General features: G+C 43.4%; 1 protein-coding gene across 1 annotated transcript in view; it reads right to left on the bottom strand.

Annotated features, from left to right (window-relative positions):
* The window catches only part of TMCC3 (transmembrane and coiled-coil domain family 3), a 124782-nt gene extending 104156 nt beyond the window's left edge, over positions 1-20626 (bottom strand). Inside the window, exon 1 of the mRNA XM_090140015.1 lies at positions 20509-20626. Coding sequence (XP_089996141.1) covers positions 20509-20520 — 12 coding nt within the window. The 5' untranslated portion in view covers positions 20521-20626. The remainder of the gene's footprint in view (positions 1-20508) is intronic.
* Between the last annotated feature and the right edge of the window lie 239 nt (positions 20627-20865).

Below are 20865 nucleotides of genomic sequence, written 5' to 3' on the forward strand. Positions count from 1 at the left end.
TCAAACGGCAACTGTGAAACAGCCTCTTTTGAACTGCAAGAGCAGGTGAAAAGAATTATTTAACCCTGTGCTTTTAAATTGAGATCAGATCCACAACTTGAAGAGGTTGGTTCAAAATCAACCCAAGTCAACAAAGCTTTTCCAAGCTGCGTAATGTTCAAAATAAAAGGTATCTTCTTCAAACTAGCTATCTTGGCAGTTTTATTCTTTCAAACTTTCAGTCCTGCAACAAAAGACCACCAATTTTGCATCATAAGTGAGATGCAAATGACTGGCTAAGCTTTCAGCTGTAGCTAAGGTAAACAGATCTTCCATTTCTTCAGTTTGTTTTGCATTAAGGACATCAACATACACTGCAAAGCCAATGAAACTACTTCCTGGAAGTCCCAGCATGGTGGCACTCAGACAAGACCCATTCTCATCCCTGGGCCTCAAGGAGGAGGCTGAGCTCTGCCATGACCAAAGGATGGCTGCTCCTCTTCACAGACTGAGGATGAGAGCTGGGGAAATGTGTCTATTTTAATGAAGCAGGCTTACAACTTCTGTGATTACATGTAAGCTAAATGCCTGGGCAAGGAGAGGATTCAGTGGTGCTTGGGGACTGCAATAGAACCAGAAAAATGAAATCCAGAAAATGATTTCAAAGCTCCTGTTGACTTCACTGCACAGGAGAAACTGCCTAAGAAGGGCAGGAAGACGCCGGGTCTGATGCACTGGGCACCCATGGGACAGCACAAGTGGCCAGGAAGTCAAAAACTCTCACCTTCCCTCCTCGCCTCATCCGCTGTTCCCTTTGAGGCCCTGAAGCCACAGACCTGTGCTTAGCACAGGTGATAGCTGCTGGGAGATGCTTATCATGGCCTCCCCTCGCTAGCCAGGCCGTCTCCATAAAGCCACAGGTATGGCCCAGGCCATGGGGCACAGCTGTAATGGGGCCTGTGTAGCAGGCACATGGCACTGTGCAGCTGGGCCTCAGCACATCTGCTCACACAGCTGCTGCCTTCCCCCATGGCTGGCTTGAAGTGTTCAGGCCAACTGGTTGGAAGTCCTAGCTATAAGCTCAGAGGAGCAAATAAAACTAGGGCCCAAGCTTTCACTGAAAAACAAGAACCGGGCTTGCATCTCACCACAGATGGATCTGAAGCTTACTTGGTATTGGAGATTTCCCCGTGGACCTGAACAGAGCAGCACTGAAATTGCTGTAAGAATCCAGTACAATCCCATTGCCAAAACCACCAAATGGCACTGCAGTTCCTCATAAACCTTTGCTTTTTTATGTGTTACCAGAGGAGTGTTTGAGCAGGAGTAAAATGAATATTTGCTGCCTTGCTGATCTCAGGACATTTGTTAAAGGACAAAGCACAGCTGACAGCTCACTGCCACGCTAGCTCTTCTGAAACTGACAGATGCTTAAATTAAGAGATGTTGTTTTCCAGTCCCACTTTACAAGCACAATATATAGGTTTCTTGTTTGTGTATACTTATTGTTGTATCAAGTAAACACAATTCTATTATTTTTACAAAATAAATACCATATGAATTTACAAGTACATAGCATTTTGAAATAGAAATCAGTATTCACATCTCTCAGAACAGTGCTATCCACTCCTGAAGGCAGGCCCAATGTGTGTGCTGGTAAAAGCAAGGCAGTGCACAAAGGCAGAATGGACATGCTGCAGGAACCTGAGTCAGATTTTTCTGGCCAGCAAGACAACAGCACCTGCAAGAACTGACTGTGGCTGAGGGAGACACAACCATGCACTGGCCCTGAAGGCCAGCCAGGAAGTCTTCCACCTTACCACTCCTTTCTCACAGCCTCCAGCAGTCTCTCCTCTTCACAGTGTGCTTGGACCTGTGCTCCCAGCTAGCGGCTGCAGCCTGGAGAAGGCCCAACCTTCTCAACAATCACTACTTTTATGTATTAGAGACAGCAGAAAAATTACTCCATTTGACTTCAGTGGTTGACTGAGTAAGCAAGGTCTTATTGTCGTTGTGTATATGAAATAGACTGCTCAGGGAGGCTGTGGATGCCCTGGAGGTGTTCAAGACCAGATTTGATGGGGCCCTGGGCAACCTGGTCTAGTACCAGATCTGGAGGTTGGTGGCCCTGTTGCGACTAAGGGCTTGGGACTTGATGATCCTTGCGGTCCCTTCCAACCCAAGCCATTCCATGATTCTATATAGAAAGCACAAAGTCATATCACATTCTCCTACTACAGACTAGTTTACGTATGAAATTACATCCCTTAGTCTGAGGGAAGGCAATAACATGATGAAATCGTGTCATACATTGTACCTCACATAAAGATCCTGTTGATTTGCCTATTTTAAAACTCTTCCTAATGTTTTGGTCCTCTGAAAGGCATCAGTGCTCACTAAAGTCACTGGGTACCTCATGGATTTCTTGTAAGCCTTGGAATTGCAGAGCAACATCTGCACAAAACCTAAACCTCTGAAAACAGTGTGCAGAGGAACAAATGAGACTGATTGCACCAGCAGCAGAGCTCATGAGAGCTTAAAGTCATTCTGTATAAAAGGAATTTAGGATGCAGGAAAGACATGCTTGGTTTCTGCAAGGAGATGGGGTTAACTTGTCTCTTGCAGGGAGCCTTGTTCCTAGTATGATCTCTCATAAATAATTCTCTTTCTCTTGCAGTGCTGTGTTAAAAGGACACAAAACAGGGGGCTGAAATCTATGCTACCTAAAGAGTGCAGTTCTGATGCGCTTCTGCTGGGCACCTAAGAAAGAGGAAATGGAGTGAAGAGTATTCAAGTAGTAGCTACTGCAGAGCTTAGAAAAATAAACAGAAAGACATAGCTTATATTACATCTTAGGCCCCTAAACCTGGCACTTTCACTTCACTGGCTGAGCTTTTCACATCAACATCACACGTTCATCCTGCAGCGGGATCGAGGCAAGCATGAAGTCCTGCGTAACAGTTGTTACCCCATATTCTTCAGCAGCACTAGATTTTCCACAGTTTGCAGCATCTATAATAATTTTCCAGGGGATACAAGAAATACTGTAACCGAAACAAAATGTATTCACACAAGAAGTATCCACAACACAACATTCTGTGCACTGAATGCTTAATCGCTGTACACAAAAGTTTGTGTGTTTGTGCATCTGCAAGGTAAACAAAAGGAGAGAAAGGCTTGATTCTTTTATGGTATAGTTTTCCAAAACCAACTTTTTCCTTGCTAAGAACATGAGAACAATACAAAGGCTTCTAATGCCTTAAAAATAAACAGCATAAAAATAAGCCATGAATATTTTCCAGCAGTGCTATTAGGCCAGAAGCAGATCACAGTTCAGATGTCACAAGTAAGAGTGCTCTGTCAGGTGTAAAAAACACCTGCAAGACACAGCATGGTTTTCAGTCTTCATAACTTGCACAAAGCTGAGATGTTTTCTAATCCAGAGGATTAAAAATATTCAACTACACGTACAACAGTGAGAACCTTGTATTAGAGTTAAAGCAAGAATTAATGGCTTGAAAATTAGAGATACTCTATGCCTGTAGATATTGCTGGAAGCAGCTGAAGACCTGCACATCCTTAAATCCAGCCACAAATACCAATGAGAGTGTTTGAAAGCTAGTGTCTCACTAATTCACACCTTAAATCATACCTGCCAAAGAAAATTAAAGAAAACAGCAGCGACAAAAAGAATCACCTTGGAAAAGACCTTCAAGATCATCCAGTTCAACTGTCCACCTACCATCAATATTTCCCCATCAAACTATGTCCCTCAGTACCACATCCACATGGCTCTGGAACACCTCCAGGGACGGTGACCCCACCACCTGGGCAGCCTGTATCAGTGCAGAATCGCTCTTTCAGAGAAGGTATTTTTCCTGATATCCAACCTGAACCTTCCCTGGTGCAACCTGAGGCCATTCCTTCTTGTCCAATTGCTAAATATCTAATAGTTTATGTGACACCCATAAACCCATTGTGTATCCAAATGAAAATACACTTCATGAAGAGAAAATACTGTTAAAAGATTATGTTGAGGGCAAAGATAAACATGTAAAGTTGCTTGTCAGCGAGTTCCCTCACTTAGGATAAATTTTTTTAAAAACAGATATAATCATTATTTGATTAAAAAAAAAAAAAAAAAAAGTGTATTACAGTGAAAGGGAATGTCAAGCAAAAGACTAAACTATAGAAAGGCCTGCCAAACCAGTGCTGTGTATTAAAATTGCCATGGATGCCCCAAGGCAGAGCAGCACTGTTCTTCTGAAGTGATACGGGACTGACATGATTCAAGATGTATTACAAAATTGTTCCAATATGCACTCCCCCTTACCTGGTGTTCAGCAGTGTGCTAGTGTGAACCTGCTGGCAGCAAAACTGTAACAGATTACTTCTAAGAAAAATGTCACCCCAGTAATTGAGTCAAGGCATTCATTAACAAAGTTAGCAGAATGCCATGAATTATGGAAGACAGTGAACTTTCAGGTGTTCAAACAGACTGCTGGAGTCGCAAGACCTTCATTTATGGACTGTTTTCTTCTATCTCCATACTTCCATTATTTTTATTTTTCATCGGTTTTAAGTCCCATATTTTTGACTTGGCCTGGCTGGCTTGACTCCCTATGGAATTCAGATTGCCAGGATCAGTCTGTGTATGCATCTGCAGTAAACTATTAATGTTAGTTTCAGACCAACCAGACAGATATTAGAGATCTCAAACATGGTGAACTTTGTGTGTTCTGTAAAACTTCAGCAAGAGAAGACCAAAGTTTTTTTTTTTTTTGTTGGCCAAATGGGTCAAATGAGGCAGCCTGCACAGAGCTATCAAAATATCTCGCAGAAGAAAGGCTGTATGAGAAAGGGTGAGAATTTTATACTATATATTGTGGGATCAGAAATTAATAGTATAATTTAATTTTTGAAAGTCTGCAAGTGAATGTGCACGAGACCATAAGAAACCAAGATTCATTAGCTCCCCTGCTCAGGAACAACTTCACATTTACCCTTACTGGTCAAAGAAAATGTGATTTACTGTATGTTGACTTCACAGCTCTCTGCAGCCTCAGGACATAACATGTGCAACTTTGTGAACAAGCTACATTCATAACAGTAGCTATATTTAAACTAACATTTCCGATGAGATATTTATTTTTAAACTCTACGGTCATCCACAATAAATGAGACTTTTGCTGGAATCTGAGGGAGTTTAGCAGTCCTGCTAGGCTGTCCATCTCTGCATAGCACTTGGGGAAGCTACTGTGCACTCTGGGTACTAAAACAAAGAAGAAAGGACTGTATACAAATAAAGTGGTCCAACAGAACGAGGCGAAGCCTAGCTAATGGCTTTTTTTACCCACAATCTGCAAACAATGGCAGATCAACCCTGAGAACAACATGGTGCTGGCTGACAAACTGCACTGAGCAGCACTGCGGCAGTGGGTAACGTGAGTCCCACCTGCTCTGGCCACAGGTCTGTGTTTCGTCTCATTCCCAATGCTCAGATACTATTTCCTACATGAAATGGAATTCCTTTGCATTTAGCAGGGCAGCTAGGAATCCTTTCTTCCTTAATCCCCCTTCTGTGCTTTATGCATTGTGGTTGTTGAAATAAACCGCTACTTTAAATCTAGAATTTAGTTAAAGTGTCCCTAGCACTTTTCTTCTGTCATTCAGTGACCCTTCTCTCACACCACAATCATAGAAGCTATTATGGTTACTGCAGGCAAAAGAGGTCTCCAAGCTGTACCAGTAGCTGTAATTAACACATGAGCATACATTAATTTGAAATTGATTTCACAGGGAATTCAGTGCAGTCACACAACCAGACAGTTTTGACAAGCTTCTGGCATCCAGGCAGCTGCTTGTCCTGCCAGAAACTAGAATGAGAGCAAGAACAGAATGATAACATCAGTTTCTACTGAAAGGATTTTTTCTGAGATCATCTTCCCTTGGTGCAGCATCACATCCAGGCCTGTGAAGCCATGCTGCTTAAGGATCAGGGATGTTGGCACCAGTGAGCAGCAGGGCTGCAGTACTTCAAAACCTTTCCTCCCACTCTTGGCCAGTCAGCAACTCTTTACTGTGGTGTGAAGAACAGGACTGCGGGGATAGATACGATGAATATGGGCTGCAGCTATCAAGAAAATGCTGCCAACACACGTAATGAAAGGTTCTCATGACTCTTGCATATGCCAGAAACTGTCCCTCTGCTCTTTACCGCTAGGATCAGGTTTCTTAAATCCTCAGCTGAAAAGTGAAAAGTTTTCCAATATGTTTCGTGGTGACATCTATCACTATTTTACAATGAGTAATCCAGAAAGGTTGTCATCTTAAATCTGCCACCATTTACATGCCTCTTCTAAATCAGAAAAAGGAGGTTTCATTGCCCACTATGCTGGACTTTAACAACATCCTGCTTTTATTATTCTCACAGTGCAGCTGGATTTGGTGAAAGTTTCCCTGTCCCAGCTGGAGCGCTGGCAGAAGCTGCATGACCACTGCCAGAGCAGGCATAGGATGGTGCAGCAGGCATGTGGGATGCTGTCACATGAGAAACAAGGAGCTGACATAAAATCCACCCTTACCTTAGAATTGCTCTGGAAAAACGTTCCTGTGGGAGTATTATTCAGAAAGGTATGCTAAACATAAAACAGAGTATTTCTTTGGTTTTACAAAAGGACAAACATAGGTAGTAAAGATGAGCAGAAAGCAAAAACAAAAGTAAAGACAACAGGGAGAACATTGCTAAAATACTGCTTCAATCTGTCAGCATTTTTCCTGTTTGTTCACACAGCGTTCAGGACAAAAGTATAGCCAGTGGTAATATGAGTTTAGTTTCAGGAATGCTGAAGTGAAGAGCACCAAGTTGAAAAGCTTGAGATGTTTAAGAACAATCAAGTCTGTGTGCTTTTTCAGAGGATAAATGCTCATGGAACATGTTTTTCCAGTAACACTCCCTTCCTAGGCTACATAAGGTACTTCTGTGTCTCTGATCTTACCAGCTTTTGGCTGGCAGCTTCCTAATTACAGCAGCCCTTTCTTCACCCTGCAAGCTGCCTTCCTTCATCCCAGCTACACAAGCTACCTCCACTTCTGTCCACCAATCTCAGTGGGAGGTATTTTTGCACTCTTTTTCTACTCTATGTTTGCTAGGCATGGCTGGGCTGAGAAAGCCCACAGTACCTAGAGGCACAGTACAAAGCCTGCAGAAAAGTGGAGAGAAAGTAGTTATTTGTTCAGTTTCCAGAGCCTGAAAGACTTCACTTTTGGGAAGACAGACTTATAGCTGCTTCCCTGTACAGCAAAACTGTGTGGAGGATAAGTTATTTAACTATCTTGTCCCTCCCCTCTTTGCTGCAGGTCCTTAAGCACAAGGAAACATCTTGTTTTCCTAGAACCAGGCTGCTGTAGACTGTCAGTCAAGTGGTTTTGGTTTATAGACTGTGACACTGGGTTGGAACTAAATGTCACAGCAGGAATGGAAATCCTAAACAGTAACTGTACCTCTGCAAGCAGTGTAGGAAGGAGGGACCCAGAGGCAGGAGGTAATGGTTAATTGTACAGAGGGAACATCTGCCCTTTGAGAAGCGGGCTAATAATTGTATTTGTTACCCTGCAGGTAGTACTAATAGGGATAGGCACAGGTCACACTATGATCAGGACTCCTATGATCAGGAAACACAGAAAGTGACTATTTAAGGAAGCCAGAGGGCCCAGCTATACAGGGGCTATGTTTTGCACCAATGAAAGCTACCTGTTTCTATTCTGAAACGCACCATTAGGTGGCACTGCATAGAAACGTTATCTCCCAGTATTTTCCCTGATTTGCCATTATTTATACTCCACCAGCACACAGTTCCCACTGAAACCAAGCGAACAGAATCATTCTTCTGATCAGATAACTGTCATTAACATCACTGGTGTGTATACGTTCACATACATTTTTTACTCTTAACGTGCTAAGTTTTGTCCTGAAAAACTAAATGTCTTGAATACCTTAGCTCAAATACCATACCTCCAATTTGAAAATGTGTTTTCAAAGTGTTGCCTCCAGTAACAGCATTCCCCTCACTCACTGCCTGCTTTGTACCACTGACTGTCCTCTGGCATGTAGTACAATAAAGATTCTGTTCTTTTTCAGTGCCACATTAAGATCCAACAAAGACACTTTAATAAGTAATTTTCTCTTTCATATCTCATGTAGGACAAGACTGGCACAGTGCTTGGGAAAGCAGGCTTTGAGCAGAGAATCAGCAAGTGGAAGTTACTGGAGATGAATGATGGTTATGCTAAAATGAAATATAGAGATTCCCTGTGGCTACTGATGTGCTGTTGTGAAATAGCACAGTAAAGCAGGCACCATTTTAAATGAATGACAAAAGAGACCTAAAGACAGGTATGAGAAAGAAGGAGATGATGACAGTCTAGGAGACAATAGTGCAAGTCTGTCACTTAACACATCTTCTCAAATGCAAAGATAAGGATCCTGCCCAAACAGCTCCTATCTGCCAAATATGCTCTGCACATACAGAGGATGAGATGCTGGCTGCATTTCAGAGTACAGTGCCAATTATGTGGAGTGCAAGGAAAAGAAATGGCTCAAAAGATAAATGCTTACCAACTGAAGAACTTTCTGAAGGACTGTCATGTAAGAAACCAACTGATCTCAAAAAGCAAGGCCATGAATTCAGGTATCCCTTGACCTTCTGCATGCAGCTGGTCACTTGCACTGCGAAGAACGCCTTAGCTTTCAGGCTGCTCTTCACTTATGAAGACGTAAGTTTCTGAACAGTCTGCAGTCTGTCATAAAGCATGGCTTGTCCACCTCCAGCTACCAGAAGAACATCAGGGGCAGACAGCATAACTACCTGAGCCTAGACATTGACATTTTCTTTCCGACAGGTACTTCTGATCTGGCATTACATCCCAGTAGTGATGTAGTGGCATCCTTTCTGACTATGGTTTTAAGTGTTCGGGAAGCCGGTAGAACCATGGACAGCGACACACCTTTTTCCAGGCGCAATGGGTGGTGGAATAATGGAGCACTATCAGCTACAGAATGTCTTCAGGAGAGTGCAATTGCCAATGGATTGATCCAGGCTGTATTTAGCAGAAAAACAGCATACATTCATTTGCTCATCTGTCTGTTTGTATACAGTAATCTGTTCACTGCCAGTGGAGCAGGTTACACTTATACACGGCCTGGCAGTGAAGTAAATGAGCTGGAAAGTCATCAGTATGGTCTGACTTTACAGTGAGGGCGGTGAGGCACTGGAACAGGTTGCCTAGAGATGTGGTTGATGCTCTGTTCCCAGAGACTTTCAAGGAGAGGCTGGATCAGGCCCTGGGCAACCTGATTTAGCTGTGCATTTCCCCACTCCCAGGGGAGCTGGACTAGATGGCCTTCAGAGGTCCCTTCCAACTCTAAGGATTCTATGATTCTAACTACAAAACATTAGGATGACTTAATTTAGTGAGTTTCAAACAGGAGAATATGCTAATCCATACCAAGTACGCAAATAGTTACCTATTCACCTAATTTTTACCCAGTCTCTACCATTCTGGTAAAGCAATGAGAAGGTTACTGACATCTGAGCAGTCCAAAAAGCCTTCTGTGGATTAAAAAAAAACAACATGTGGTGATAGTGGGATGCAGAAGGATGGCAGGAACTTGTGAGTATCAGCATGTAGAATTGATAACATTCTAACTGCAAGATTTATGATGATTTTTAGTCTAGTTTTTTCCTCGTCTGAGCATTAAAGAGATCCTTGTATCAAATATCACCACAGAAAAATAGTGCAAATGAAGGATTTACTCCAAATGAGCAACAAAAATACTCCAAAGCATTCTGAGATCCAAACCTAAGCAAAAAAACAAACAAACAAAAAAAAACCCATGGCATTTAGAGAAAGCTCATTATTATTATTATTATTATTTTTAATTAGCAAATACACTATAAAAATTTTACATTGGTTTTGTTTGAGAAGAAGGTCATCAAATTCTCTATTTTTGCCTCCAGTAATAGTTAGTTAAAGACTTCTCACCAGTGGTGGTGAGAAGCACTTGTACCTAGATGGCTCTTACACGTTTTTGAGTTGGATACTGAACTGAAGCCCAAATATAAAATACCACTACACTCTTAGAATCGAATACAAAAGCACTTCAATTATCCAAGCTTTGCATTACCCCACATGAGACTGTGATTCTTAATGCTTATCATGTTGAATATTCTCTCCATTTTCTGAAAGCTTAAGAATCAGAATTATTATTTGTCCCTTGTGGCATATGGATAATTGAGGTTTATAAATTTCATGCAAAATAGGTTTTGTACCCCATTAAACAGATCCATCTGTATTTCTACAATGTAATTCTCTAGCATAATCTGTGCACTTTATATGCTGATGTCTGGACAGCATGATTATGCTAACTATAATGTAAACTGGTTTACGTCTGAAACTGCTAAAAAACAACAGATCAAGTGGCAGGGCTCCAGCTTTGAAGCAGATTGATTTTCTGTGCTCTGAATAGGCATGCAGAATGGCACCATTTGCTACATTATCCAAGTTGCTTAGCTGAACAGCATTTTACTAATGTCTAACTTACACAGGCACTGACTATCAGCTGGTTTTAGGAGAAGTGAGAGCTCAGAAGGCAAATCATACACAGTTCAATTAGCTTAAACTAGTACTACAAAACGTGGCATGAAGTTAACTAGTTCTTAGTCTCTTGTAACAGTGCAGTGCAAGATACTCAGGCAAAGTGAGCTCAGCATATGACTTCCCATAGCCTAGAAGATTGACTGCACAGAGCAATCAATTCTCTTAAGTTTATCTCAAATACAGAAGCACACAAAATTACCAAGACATCATACTGACTAATCACCCTTGCTAGTACCTGCCTGGCATTCTTAGGAGAGGAAACAAAACCACAGGACACACAATTGAAGAAACAGAGTGCTTCACTAATCAGTCACTCTGTTTTCTCAGGAAAGGGCCAGATGCAAAAGCATCACAGGAGCCTGGTTCTTGGGTACCAGCACATCCTGCTGGTTAACAGAAAGTCTGAAAATAGATCATGAGTGAAAATCAGGACATCAGTTCCTGCTCTGTTTTCAGGAAAGCAGGTTTACAGCTGATACATGAATCTAAGCCAGCTCTCAGCAGTTAGAAAGTTTTGAATAAGTTGTTTAGCTCTTTCCTAGCTCATTATCTGAAAAGCATCCAGTGTAATATATCTGAGACAGGCACACAAGGCACTAGTCACAGGGCCTTTGCTCCCTTCCCTGGCTCTCAGTGCTGCTCCATCTTCTCTGCAGCCTCTGGGCTGCAGTGGGTACCGGGTGTTTCTCACCCTCACTCTTTTTCTGAATCCCATTTCTTTCAAGAAAGACCACTCAGAGTCAGTGCCTTTGCACAGTGTGGCAGAATGCAAAATAAAACATCCTCAGCTTTAGCTGATAACCCATCAGACAGATGCCCTTTCCTGCCTTGTATGCAGAGACCCAGCCCACATATGGTCCCTGCAAATGGCCCTCAAGCTGGAAATGGCAGCTATCTGGCTGACTGCTCTCCCAGCTCAGGAGCAGACAGACAGCCACCCTCTCAAATCTGCACCCATGCTGCAGCCTGATAGGGAGCCAAGCAGTGCTAAGATCTGTCTGGGTGATGCTGGCACTGCCTGAAGCTCTTGAAGAAGTCAGCAAGGCCACAGTATTATGGCTGCACATGGAAAGACTGAGGGCAGCTGTGAACAGGCCAAGTGCAGGCAGCTCTGCTTACCGGGGGCAGGGCTGGGCAAAGAAGAGGAACAAAAGGGACAGCTTATGTGCGCTGGTGAGCACTGGGGCTGAGTGCTATTGTACAGAGTGAGGATTTCCAAAGCTCAAAGAACTAGTGAAGAGAATCTGGCTGTTTGTCAGTGTGATTATACTGTTTGCCACAGGAGATTTTATTTGATTTCTATGATTCTAGGAAGGTATGAGCATTTCTTTAATGAAAACATTCTGTCACCACCTGTCAGAAATAAATTCAGGCTAAGAAAACAAGACAATATTGAACTAGAAGGCAGAATCTTGCAAAACACCAGAACTGATTCATCCTTCCCCATTCCTGCTCCCCCATCCTACTCTGGGCACCATGCCGAGAACAGACTAACTTAACCCGCCCGAGGATTTACATTAGATTGCCAGCCACTGCAATTCTAGACTCCACCATTCTCCATCACTGTATTTCTGCAAGAGACATACTGAATAAAAGTAACTTCATCTTTTTCTTTAATTATTTCAATTTCTGTAGTGTCTGTCAGCAGAGATGTCGAATAAAAAAGTCCTGACTACTTGCTTTCACCTCTGGAAGTAGCAGGCCAGGCAACTGAGATATAAATATGCATTTTTCTCCAAGCAAGTGTGAGTTACAGAATATCAGGTAAGTAGATACACCTCCTCAGTCACTAAAGCTACACCCCTACTTTTTAATATCTGAAAATGGCAGTTGACAAAACTCACCTGTTGTAGGGCTAAGTTAAAAAATTGTCTTGAAACACATTAAAAGTAGGAGGGACAGCTAATTATCCGTCAGGAAAATGTGCCTTCTGTTATCAACCAAAGCTGGGGACATTTCATTCTGCAGCAGGGTGGGAGGCAGCACCTCTGCTGAGACCTAATCAAATAACAAAAAACTTGGGTAGCATGCCCCAATTCCTTCTTATTAAGGGTCAGAGGGAATCTATTTGCTAAAAAGGTATCACAAATCTATACAACCAACTCTGCTTTCAACAAAATAATATGAATTAGCCCTAAAATCTAACTTGCAGGAAGACAAGAATGAAGTGAATCTAAGTGATAAAAGCAGGGGAAGGAGTATCTATCTCTTCAGGCTTCTTTTATACATCAGAGTGCAAGGAAAAAGTCAAAAATCCTCTTTTAATTCTGAGCAAATCAATACATCCATTTGCTATCATTAACTAAAGTTGGCAAGTACCAAAGAACTGCCACTAGGGGATATTTCATTTTAAAACAGTTAATGGAGTTTTAATTGTGTTACCTGAAAATATATCTTGGCAAAAAAGTAAGATAATTGAAATGTATGAAAAAGTGTACTTATTCGTCTCTCCAGAAATAAGCAGAAAGAGAAAAAAAAAGATGAAGAGAACGTCTAATGGAATAGTTTTTAGTGCTTCTGAAAAAGACAGAGAACTACAGAAGTTGCTAATTCAGTTACTGGTATGAATGATGACATGATCGTGAATGCCCTAGATTAATAATAATAAAAAAGAAAAAAACAGATGGAAACGGTTATTTACAAAACAGTAGAATATCTGAATCAAATTAGCAAGCATTATTACTATACTGCTATTGGGGAAAAATATGCATTTTCCCTTTCTGGAAAAGATTTTGATTCTCTTCTATGAATAAAGAACTTTAAGTTATTTTTCAGGGAAAATTCATTATTTTCATCAGAAATATATTTTCTGCAAAATTTTTTGTTTGTTTGTTTGTTTTACATCAAACTATGTTTTCTATTAGGACATCTTTGGCAAAAGTAATGTGGGGTAGTGAGGCATTTTCTTTAAAATGACATTCAAGGTCAGGCTGCACTATTAAACACGACAGCTGAAGATTGGTTGTTCAGAAGCAAGAAACCTGTGACCAAAGAGCCAATGTCTTCATTTTATAGGTCCTGAATCTTCATGAGATCTCTCAGAGCATGCACAGGTGTTGCAACAGAAAAGGTGAGCCCTATCCATTTTTCACATTACAACTGGAGAATATGAAAGGTTTTGGAAAGTCTTACTTATTATTCAAGGAGATAAAAGGTTTCTTCCTTTTGTACAAGATAGGCCATAGTGGAAAAAGAACAGACAAATTTGCTTACAAATCACACACCAGGCCAACATTCCAGTGGGAAGAGCAAAACTGGTTGAATCAATCTCAAGCCCAAACCACTGACACACACCCCACATTGATCATTATAACAAGGATTTACAGGCTGGTGCCACTTGTCCTCTAAGGACAGAAATTACCTTCTTGGATGGCATGGAAGAGATACCTTGAATACTTAGCACTGTTTGCAAAACATAGCTAAGGCCACAGAAACTGGTGCACAGAACAGAAGAGCACAGCAGTTTCCAATTGAAAATCAATCAGTACAGGTGTAGAGAGGCTCACAGTTCACAGTAATCCTCTGGTCTGAAACAGGAGGGACATTTGGCCAAGAAGTCCTACCACAGAGTAGTAGTGTGCTTCTGTAAGCTGAATGTTTCAACTCAAGGAGACCTCAGTTGCAATCAAACTACATGAAATTCAGCATCAAATGATCTGGTCATTCTTACAGCATTCCATGAAATACACAGATTTGCTCAGTCTCAGCTGAATTATTAAGGAAGGGTGTTAATGATCAGTGCTCTGGGTAGAAACAGCAGGCAGCACTCTCGACAGAGCAGGAGTCATTTCTTCTCTAAGAGCAAACAGGCAGCCTTGGAGGCAAAAACACAAACCATCAGTGCCAATTTCTGCCATGTGTTACAGAGGCAGACTGAAGAAATTAATTTTTGCACAGACTGCTAACTACTGCAGAAAAGATTGACAGGAAAACATAGTGACACGTGGCTAGTTCGTCAAAAAGTCATCCCACGGTGAACCTATTAATTCTATTTATTTGGCCACTCAATCCAGCATGGCCATATCCTCAAGCAATGAAAACAAACAGACAACAACAAGAAAAAACATTTTGACATAGCAGTTTTATCATTGGGCAGACCTGGAAACAACCTTTGTTAGAAGAGGCAAAACTCCCTCCCTCTATTCACAAGCAAAAAGGCAAATCAGCACATCTGTGCCTATTTTTTTCCATATCTGCTTGGAGACTTTTGACGTATATACATTCTTTAAATTAGTATTTTATTGTTTTCTCAGCAGGACAATATTCTAGCAGTAGAGAACATATGGAGGAAGAGGTATTAACTGCCCTTTTCTGTATCTTTTGTGTTCTTTGTCTCAAGCTAGGAACATGAGGCCAGGGAGATCTTGGTGAGGACAACCAATGGAAAAGGCTGGAAACAGTCACTCTGTGCTCCATGGCCCTGAGCAGAAGTCAGAGCCAGGTCACTAACACAAGAAGTAACTTGTTAAAAATCCTACTGCTTTTAGATCGATGAAGTCAACATGCATAAGAGATTTTAATCTTCCTCTATTTGTTCTCATGCTGCTTCAGTCATAAGTTATGTGAACACTCTCAGCTTAGACTCATAAAACATTTCTCAGCTGACCTGCTTAGCCAAGTGTATGACTCTAACAGGTTCAGTATCCCACAAACGAACTCAGGGAAAAACAAGGCTCAATTCTGTGGCGATGGCCTTTATGGAGCATGCTGGATCACATTACATCCATGCCTGTATCTTGGCTGAAGAAGTGGCCAATGGCAGATGCTAAGGGAGGACTCCAAGCACAAAATAATCACGGAACGATGCTCTCTAGAAAACCTTCCAGCTGCTAGGGATCTGCAGGCCACGGGCTTTCTGAGCCTCTTTCTTGCCTCAAGGGCCTTTTCAGACAAGAATTTCTCAATGCATGCAAGCATGTTCATATTTGCCTCATACACTGTTGGCATAGATGGATCAGTTGAGTCACAGTAAAACACACACGCACACACAAACCAACAACAGAAGCAGTGATGGGAAAGCAGAACTCTTTAGCTAACAGGAGGCAAAAGCTGGAAATCCTCTTATCATTCGTGCTTTCAAACCAGCACCAATATCCCTCTGAAACCCTCACTCACACACCTTGTGATCTTCAGGCCCTTAAACTCCTCGTGGCAGCTGTATTTTCACTGGCAGAATTGCCATAACCCTCCCAGTAACAGCTTACCCAAGCTCTAGCAGAAATCTCCATTCCCTATTTGTCCCATTTCTCTTCACAGCCCAGTGAGAAGGCAGGAGACCCGTATTCAACTCTCACTGCTGTGTCTGGAGCAAGAATTCACTCAATACTCCCTCAATTCAGGGTGGCCTGTGTCTTATCCAGCTAAACTGCCTACGTGTTAGCTCAGCTAGATTACTGCTGAAGTAAGTTATCTGTTGTCATGCATTTAACTGGTAACACATTTTATATTCCCGGAGGGCAGCCAACATAGTAGAGCCTCTAAAATTGCTGAATAAGGAAAACTCTTTATTACCTCAGCCCTGAAGTGTTGTTTTTGACTGACAGTGCTACGAAGACAATCTCTGAGCAACTTAAAATACCAAAAGGGCACTTCCTTCCCCCGCAGAGCTACAGTGCCACCCACTCCCCTTATCCCACTATGTACAGTTCTGCACTACAAGTTGTAGAGAACAGACAAAGACAACTTGCTTAAAAATAAATCCTTCATTCTGCTCGAATACATTATGATTACAGCTTACAGCAAGATGTAGCACTGTACCTGTCAAACTATGTATGTCCCTCCTAACTGCCTTATGAATTAAATACCAAGCATGCTGTTTTCTTCCCCTCCTCATTTTTATCTATAACCGTAACTACTGATTACTGAGAGTCAGAACATTAACAAATCTAAGAACATTAAATTACTTATAATAAAAACAGAAGTAACACACAATTTCATCTTCATTATACATTTTATTTAGACCAGCCTAGATTTTCAGTATATTCTCAGTATAGTAATTTCTTCCTTTTGCTGTCTCTAGATACTGTTATAATTCGTTGTTGATGTGCTTGAGTTCTACTAATTTCCCATGGGTACATCTTGCACGAAAAAATAACTCCAGCAGAACTTGACAAGTGAATTGGGCTTTCGTGTTCCCTAGTGAAGATGAGCAAAATACACTGTGGTGAGAACAAAATCAGCCAGTGTGAATTTATATCTAATACGTACTTCAGTGATCTGCTGAAGGACTGTCTAGGCTGAATAAATTACCTTCTATTATGGTAGATGAAGACACATACATCTGGCAAAAGAAGCTGAAAGAAACAAGTTCAAAGAGGTAAGAATGCTAAGGTTTGAAGAACTGGTTTTCCACTCCTTGCTTAGGAATGTAGTCACTCCTGTCTTAACTCTGTTACCACCTTCCTACGCTGCCTAACAGACGGTGCCGCTATTAACAAAAATGCCTATCTATTTCATTTGAATGGTGGGGAGGGAAATGTGTAAAAGGAAAAAAAAAACAACTCAGCATTTTTCTTCCTGCTTATATTTGCATTCATACTTCCATGCTAATACGAAACTGAATAAAATGTTGTCTTAGTTTCAGCTGGGATAGAATTGTTTTCTTCAGAGTGTCTGGTGTTATGAGTGTCATGATGCTATGTTTTGGTTCTAGGAGAAGAACAATGTTGATAACACACCAATGTTTATAGTTATTGCTAAACAGTCTTACACAGAGCCAAGGCTGCTCCAGTTTTCTCAGCTCATGCTAATGAAGGGCTGGGAGGGGACAGAATCAGGACAGCTGACTTAGACTGGCCGAAGGGATATTCCATATCATAGGACCTCATATGGAAGGAGAGTTTTGAAGGGAGTGGGAGTTTATCTTGCTCTCTTCTGCTCACTGAGGGGCTACTCCACATCAGTGGAGTCAGTGGGTGGTGAGCAATTGCTTGTACATCACTTGTTATATACACTCACATGTATATATATAGAGAGAGAGAGAGTCATAGCTATTATTCTTTTCCTTTTCTCTATCTTAGTAAATACTTTTATCTCAATCCATGAGTTCTACTTTGGTGCTTTCTTTCAATTCTCTCCCCCATCCCGAAAGCAGAGAAGTGAGCTAACGACTGTGTGGTGCTCAGCCACCTGCTGGGTTAAACCACAACAAAAGGGAAGGGCATATGGAAGAAAAAATATCAGGCTTTTCAACCATAATCAGGTCAAGTGGACCAACCTCAGCTGACATTAGCTATAAATCCAGCTGTAGCACCTCGATACTATGTAATGGTGTTCTTAAAAATGTGTATCTGTATAAGCATAAAGTATGTGGAAATGCCTATGTCATCTTTAACTATTTTGGTCCACTTGAAGAGTGGCCAAGGAACTCAGTACATCATGTTTGTCAAGTCTAAGGGACACCTTCTCTGGAAAGAGGAGATTTGCTTCAAAGCATCTCAAATAAGACAATAGGAGAATTAGGAAACTTTGACCTCACTCATGCTCAGAGGATTTATCGACACTCCCTTCAATTTCAGCATATGAACCTGGAAGTAGCAGAATGGGGTGGGCAGCAGGCAGAGTGGTCTCAGCTGCTCCCTAGCTGGAGCACACAGTGAGAGCTGTTTCAGCTAAGTTCCAAGCTCAGCAAAAAGCCCTAAAACCAGGAGACCAGCAGTGTTGTGCTACTGCCCATCCTTCTCCACTCTGTTCTCTCCTCCTAAACTCCACTGCACACAGCATCACATCTCATTTAGCCTAAGCTACTCTGCTTAGGACACACAGAGCACAGCAAGAACTTGAGGAACACAAGGAAGGTCCTCTGCCTAAGGCGTACCTCTGCGCTGGCCAGCAGAAGTGCAGAAGCATACACAGAGCCCTACTGTGTCACTCTGGAAGCTACATGACTGCCAGCACCTGCAGGCTACAGCTGAGATCAGGTCATCCCTGCCTGAAGGGCTCTGTTCTGCTTCAGTGACTGAAGCCCAGAGAGCAGGTGGGCTCCTCAGGAGATAGCTCAGCTGAGGGTTAGGGGAAAGGTAACCCCACACACAGCAGTGGCTCCATCAAGACTGACTTCAAGATGTCACCGACCCCACCCATTCTGATGAGCCCATCTGCTCCATGTTAGAGACAAAATTCAGTACACTCTCAAAAGGTTTTATTACGCTTCTGAGGTGTTTGAAATGATCTTCTTTATTGCTCCTTTATGAGCACAGACAGTGCTTGAAAGCTTGATCTAAGTGGAAAGTGTGAATTTAACACTGAGCTGCTCACCCAATACTAAACCATACTAAACCCAATGCAAGCATTTCAGCTTTGTGTCTCGGTGGCCTGGTTCTCTCCAGTTTATTTTTGAAGTAATCAATTGTTGAAGTAATCAATGAAGCATCAAGTGCATTTAGGGACAGCAAAGTCAGAGAGTTCCCAAATGTCAGCCTTCCGCTTGTTAACATAAAATCAAGCAACAGAAGGAAGAATAAAAAAACAGGGGTTTTACCCTTCCTTCCCAACAATATAAAAGCAAAAAGAAGATGATAAGTGAAAGAACCTCCTCTGGAACCACAGAGAATGGAGACAAAACAGCTGACACAGAGGTTTCACACTTTACACTAGAGAGCCATGGCATGAAACTAATTTTATCTGTTGGATACTGCATGATAACTGATTTACTAGGACATGTGAAGATCCTGATCCATGAACTCAGTAGGGATGTTCTCCACTGAGATGCCTAAAACAAAAACGTGCATTGGGCACTTGTGATCCAAAGTGAGGTGTACAACTGTTCTTTTTATTCATTGCTACCTTTCCTAAAGGGAGCCTCCCTCTCTTAGAAGGTTCCTTCTGCAGCCTTCGTTAGCGCTGAGGCGTTCTCTAAGAATTAGGGATTACTATTTTTACCACCTCTGAGCTAAACTTAGCTTAGTGCAACTTCTCTTTGTACTGCGCTACTTCTGGTACCACAGAGGAACACAGCGCGAGTGGCCTAGAATTCACACAGAGGTTATCCTGGGAAAGGCAGCTCGCTGAATACACAGCACAGAACAGGCTGCCAGGGCAGAGCAATCCTCAGAGTCAGATTCACCCCTGGGCAGCCTGTGAATTAAGCACGCAAGCGAAACATGGCTCAGATACCTTGTATCCTCTCAGGTCTTGATCATCTCTGCACTGCTCCGGGTAGCAAAGGAGTGAGATAAGCGCAGAACAGCACAGTTACGCGGGTCACTCTTTAGCTAATGCTTCTGCTCCACCATCAGCTCCCTGTTACAGCCAGGTCCCAGTTGGTGAGAACCAGCACAGCTCCACCTGGTACTGGAGACTTGGAAGGACTACTGAGGACTGGGCTGGGAGCTCTGCGCTCTGAACGCGCATCCTCACGGGTCAAGAAAAAGATTCCTACTGACTTTAACAGCTTTAGGCTCCACAGCAGCTCTGATGCCGCTATGCAGCCCCCCTCCTCTCTGCTCAGACCTTCGGGGTATTTTTCTACAGCTTTCAGCAGCGCCTTCGCCAGTCACGGCAGCCTCGCGCTCACCTCCACACGACACAAACAGCGCTGCCGCCGTGCAGAACGCGGAGCCGTGCCACTCGCTCGAGCCCGCTCCCGCGCGAAGCGGCAACTGGAGGTGGGCAGCGAGACCTTCCCCACTCTCCACGCTCACGCCTCACGCTGCCACCAGCTGCAGCGCGAGCATCCATGGCAACTCCAGCCCGGGAGCGGCCCGCTCGGAGACGGCAAAGTTTTCCCCTCCGCACCACGGACAGCGCCGCGCCGCGCCGCCCCACCCGGCGACGGGCAACGCCGCCCCCCGCGAGCCCCGCTGCCGGCGCTGTGGCGCCCCCTGCCGGCCGCGCCGCCCCGCCCCGCGCCCTGCCCGTCGCGGCGCTTACCTTCCGCAGCATGCTGGGCAGCCGGCGCTGAGCGCTCCTCGCCGCGGCGCCGCGCTCTCCCGCCCCTCAAGGCGCGGCCACGCAGAGGAGCGGCGCGGCTCGGCAAAGCGCGGCTGGGCTCGGCGCGGCCGCGAGATGCCCGGAGTCCCTCCGCGCGCCGCCCGCACTGAGCGGCGGAGCGACGGCACGAGGCACCCGCCCCCTCGTCCGGCCCCCTCCCGCCGGTCGGTGGGGGCAACGGCTGAGGGGCGGGTTCCCGCTGCGGGGAGGGGAGGCCGGGCTGAATGGCCCCGCGGCCGTGCCCGGATCCGGCCCCGGGAACGGCGCCGCTCGGGTGCTTCAACGCCGAACGCGGCG

Source organism: Phasianus colchicus, chromosome 1, assembly GCF_987193195.1.
Source record: "Phasianus colchicus chromosome 1, bPhaCol1.hap1.1, whole genome shotgun sequence".
NCBI lineage: Eukaryota > Metazoa > Chordata > Aves > Galliformes > Phasianidae > Phasianus > Phasianus colchicus.